This window comes from Anopheles arabiensis, chromosome X (genome assembly GCF_016920715.1).
Source record: "Anopheles arabiensis isolate DONGOLA chromosome X, AaraD3, whole genome shotgun sequence".
Lineage (NCBI taxonomy): Eukaryota > Metazoa > Arthropoda > Insecta > Diptera > Culicidae > Anopheles > Anopheles arabiensis.
In genome coordinates this window covers 25,245,051-25,249,512 of record NC_053519.1, presented here as the reverse complement: position 1 = coordinate 25,249,512, position 4,462 = coordinate 25,245,051, and the positions used below count along the sequence as shown (strand labels likewise).

Below are 4,462 nucleotides of genomic sequence, written 5' to 3'. Positions count from 1 at the left end.
ATAGCAATGACTACCATTTACAAGAACAGATCAGGGACCAGTTCACTGATGAATATGATATTACAAAAAACAATCAAAATATAAATTTACAGCACTCGCAAGAGGGATCAAGTAGAAATCATCAGAACCATTTTTTAGAGTGGGAGATGAGTTGGAAGTTCCCTGTCTTCAGTTTATTAAACTCAAAACTACCATTGGAACTTTTCCATTCTTAATAGATACAGGTGCTAATATTAATTTAATAGATCCAAAATTAGCACATTCATACGAACACAGCAAGCCGTACAAATTTTCTATAGGCCAAATTAGTAGTGCAAACAGTAAATTTTCACCCACATATGCCATTATTTAATCTCACTATTTCGGATAATTTATTTTCCGCGTTTCGGTGTAACTTTCAAACCTTTAATATTTACCAACAGTTATTCGTTGTGCAGAAAAATTGGAAGAGAGAGTTTATTCGCGACATACACTGTTATTTATAAACTACTCGATCGAGCCGAACACTCGAAATTGAACGAAGAATGTTCGTGTTTCGTTAAGCACGATATGAAGTGACAGGGCTGTGCCTGAACATCCTCCCCCCTTGACGCGAGTCAACAAACAAAACAAAAACAATCAAAATAAACAGAAATTAGGTGCATGTGCTCTCGTCGGCCTCTGCCACAGGTAAGATACAAATTTTTGTTATCGGACGAGTTACGATACCTTTTGATGTTTTCAGTGTTACTACCCGTGTCAGCTTGTCGTCTCCGGTGTGCACATGTACGATACGTGCGAGTGGCCAACGGGTTGGGGGGGGGGGGGAAATCGTCCTTTAGAATGACCAGTCTGCCAGGTAAGATGCTGTCGTTCCTCTTCGCCATGGTGTTATCGCGTTGCATCTCTTGCAGGTATTCCGTCGTCCAGTGCTTCCAGAAGCGTTGCACCATTACTTGCCACTTCTGCAAGTCGCTGAGGGTGCAGGAACGAAGATGGGTGTAGTCCGGCTCGGGGACAGCATGCATCGATGTGCCCACGAGAAAATGCGCTGGGGTAAGTGCCGATAAATCGTTAGGGTCGTCTGACATAGGTAGGAGAGGACGCGAGTTCATCGCCGCCTCAATCTGATGTAGGACAGTTGTGTAGCCTTCGTAGGATAGTCGCGTGCTGCCTAACTGCCGAAAAAGGTGTCGCTTGGCGGTCTTCACAGCTGCTTCCCACAATCCGCCGAAATGTGGTGCCTTGGGAGGGGTGAAGTGCCAATTGATGCCGCGATTAGTGCAATCTGTCACAATTAGATGTAGCTTCTGTTCATCGCGAAAAATTTCGAACAGCTCGTGAAGCTCCCTCGCCGCGCCTTCGAAGTTTTTCCCGTTGTCCGAATGTATGTGTGCCGGTAAACCGCGTCGTGCTGTGAATCTGTGTAATGCAGCTAAAAAACCAGCAGTAGTTAGATCACTTACCAGCTCCAAGTGTACGGCCTTAGTGGAAAAAACAAACAAACACGCAGAGGTAGCATTTTCCCGGGGCGGCTCGTTTATGGGCTGGCTTCAGGTATAATGGACCGGCGTAATCCACTCCGGTAACACTAAAAGGCCGGCGGGGAGTGATGCGCTGCGCTGGAAGCTGTCCAAGTTGTTGCTGTTCAAGTGTCGGTCGCTGTCGAATGCACCGAAAACAATTCTGCACAATGTGCTTAACAAGATGCCTTCCATCTAACGGCCAAAACTCTTCGCGAATTCGAGATAAGAGCAGCCTTCCTCCTCCATGACGAAGCTCCTCGTGTTGATACTTTGCGATCAATTGCGCGAACGGATGTTTCTTGGGAAGCAAAACAGGATGCTTCGCTTGGTAGGGAAGTTGAGATAGTCGTAAACGTCCACCTACACGGATAATTCCTTGTTCGTCAAAAAATGGACTTAGTGCACGTAAAGGTGATTGCCTCATGACTTCGTTTCCCTTTTTGAGCTGCCCGAGTTCAGCTGAAAATGCATCCTGCTGTGCTAGGCGGCTTAACACAGTGTTTGCTGTTTCCATGTACTCGGGTGTGACGATTAAAGGTGCGGGGTGCTGTGCTGCTGTTCGCTGAGTGCGTGCCTTTTCCTTAGCGTTACGTGTGAAGCGAATGCAGTATGATACGATACGCAGCAATCGCTTGTAGCTAGAACACAACGCAAACCAAGGGTGATTAGTGGTTGTGTTTACAACGGCAGCACTCACCTGGCGAATCTCTAGATTCGTTTCGTTGGCTGGTTCCGGGTTAGAGTTGGGCCAGATGGAAGCGGGCAAAGATAGCCAATCCGGACCGAAGCTCCACAGTTTGCTTTTCAGGAAATCAGCGGCTGACATGCCTCGTGAAACCAGGTCAGCAGGATTAGACGCGCCGTGTACATGTCTCCACTGCCGCGGGTGTGAGTAATGCTGCACTTCAGATACCCGGTTAGCCACAAACGTTGCCCATGTGTTGGGTGTGGCGCTGATCCAGGTTAAGGTGATGGTGGAATCCGACCAAAAGAAAGATTCTGCAACGTTGATCCCCATCGCCTTCTTTACTCGGTGATGCAGGTGTACTCCTAATACAGCAGCGCATAGTTCAAGGCGGGGTAGTGTGACGCGCTTGAGCGGTGCCACACGCGATTTGGAAGAAAGCAACGTTATGCGAATCTGCCCACCTTCGCCTTCACAACGCGCATAAATGCAGGCTCCATATGCTGCCTCCGATGCATCACAGAAGGTATGTAGCTGAATACGCACACCAGGTAGAAGCGCATAACGACTAACCTTGAATTTAGAGATGAGTTGCCAATCCTCTTGTATTGTTTTCCATTTCTTACAGATAGTATCTGGAACATACTCGTCCCAACCAGCTTTCTGCAACCATAATTCCTGCATCATCATCTTGGCCCGAATGACAATCGGGGAGATCAGGCCCAGCGGATCGAACATGCGAGCTACGTTGGATAGAATGGATCGCTTTGTCGGAATAGACACATCACTGGATATTGCGGATTCGAAGGATAAAACGTCATGCTCTGGCTCCCATGAAACACCAAGAGCCTTTACCGTCTCGTGTGGTAAGAATTGCCGCGATGACTGTGTGCCGATTTGATCCGCATTTAAACCGGCGAGCACCTCGAGCTGATTGGATGTCCACTTTCGCAGCTCGAAGCCGCCTTTGGCGAGCAATTGAGAAAGCTCGATTCGCAACTGGCGAGCATTTCCGATGGAATCAGCACCACCGATGAAATCGTCAACGTAGAAGTTAGTTTTCAAAGCAGCTGCAGCATTGGGACAAGAGGCGCCCTCATCGTTTGCAAGCTGCAGCAATGTTCTGGTTGCCAAGAATGATGAGGGGCTAAGCCATAAGTAACCGTATTCAGCTCAAAATATTCGATTGGCGAGTGAGGCGAAAATCGAAAGCAAATGCGTACAAATTTCCGGTCGTTAGGATGGAGCAATACTTGTCGATACATTTTCGCAATATCTCCAACAACGGCTACCTTATATGTGCGGAAGCGCTAAATTATGTCGAGCAGATCGTCCTGCACGACAGGGCCGACGCATAACGCCTCGTTTAGCGAAAAGCCGGTGGACGTCTTAGCTGAACCATCAAATACCACGCGAACCTTTGTTGTGGAGCTAGCGGCTTTGAGCACGGGATGGTGAGGCAGATAATACGCGCGATCGTCGTCGGAGGGATTTTTTATGCGTGACATGTGCCCAAGCTCCAGATACTCACGCATGAAATCATGGTACGCCGCTTTTACGTTTGGATCTCGTTCTAACCTCCTTTCTAACAAACTAAACCGCCTTAATGCTGCTGCCTTCGAAAGGCCAAGCTTATCATCGAAGTCTGCTTGTTTAGGTAAGCATACCATATAACGACCAGCTTCATCTCGCTGTGTTGTATCCTTGTAAAATTGCTCACATTTGCGATCCTCAGGAGAATAGCCATCGTTAACCTGTAGTTCTTCTACTTTCCAGAAACGCTCTATTGATTCTTCTAGTGAAACCATACACACCACGGATGAAGTGTGAAAAGTATTGGATGTTGCTGGCTGAGAGGTAGATGCTGATCCACTCACGACCCAGCCAAATACGCTCTCCATCAGGACTGGAAGATTCGATGACATTTTATATTGCGCCCCGCTTACAAAGAACGTGTGATAGTGCCGGGCACCGAGAATAATGTCGATCGGTGCCGAAGAAGATCGGTGCCGACTTCTCGAAATGGGGGTCGGCGAATATAATATGTGGCGGTAATTTCCAGCCGCTGGTGGGCACATCATGTGCGGGCAGGTCAGCAATAAGCTTCTCGACTATCAAAAACTCAACGTTAATCGCATAAGGGCTCGCTCTGGATGATACCGTGGTGCGCATCGATTTCCGCACCGGGGTGGACGATTGACCAGCACCAATCAGCGTGATGTCGACCGTGCCCGATTTGATACCTAGCCGGTTAGCAAAACGGCTACTCATC

General features: G+C 48.0%; 1 protein-coding gene across 1 annotated transcript; it reads right to left on the bottom strand.

The window, feature by feature from the left end:
- Window positions 1-450: 450 nt before the first annotated feature.
- LOC120906238 lies at window positions 451-3,877 on the bottom strand. Its single transcript, XM_040317752.1, has 3 exons — window positions 3,858-3,877; window positions 1,446-3,337; window positions 451-1,223 (listed from the first exon to the last, which is right to left on the bottom strand). The coding sequence occupies exons 1-2, from the start codon at window positions 3,875-3,877 to the stop codon at window positions 1,465-1,467; spliced, it is 1,893 nt and encodes a 630-aa protein (XP_040173686.1). The 3' UTR covers window positions 451-1,223; window positions 1,446-1,464.
- Window positions 3,878-4,462: the final 585 nt, after the last annotated feature.

Excerpts from the sequence above, each read along its gene's own strand:
- LOC120906238 (XM_040317752.1), bottom strand. The coding sequence starts at position 3,877 with ATGAAGCTGGTCGTTATATG. Across the intron at positions 3,338-3,857 it reads ATGAAGCTGGTCGTTATATG|CCCCTCATCATTCTTGGCAA; the intron begins GTATGCTTACCT and ends CTTATGGCTTAG.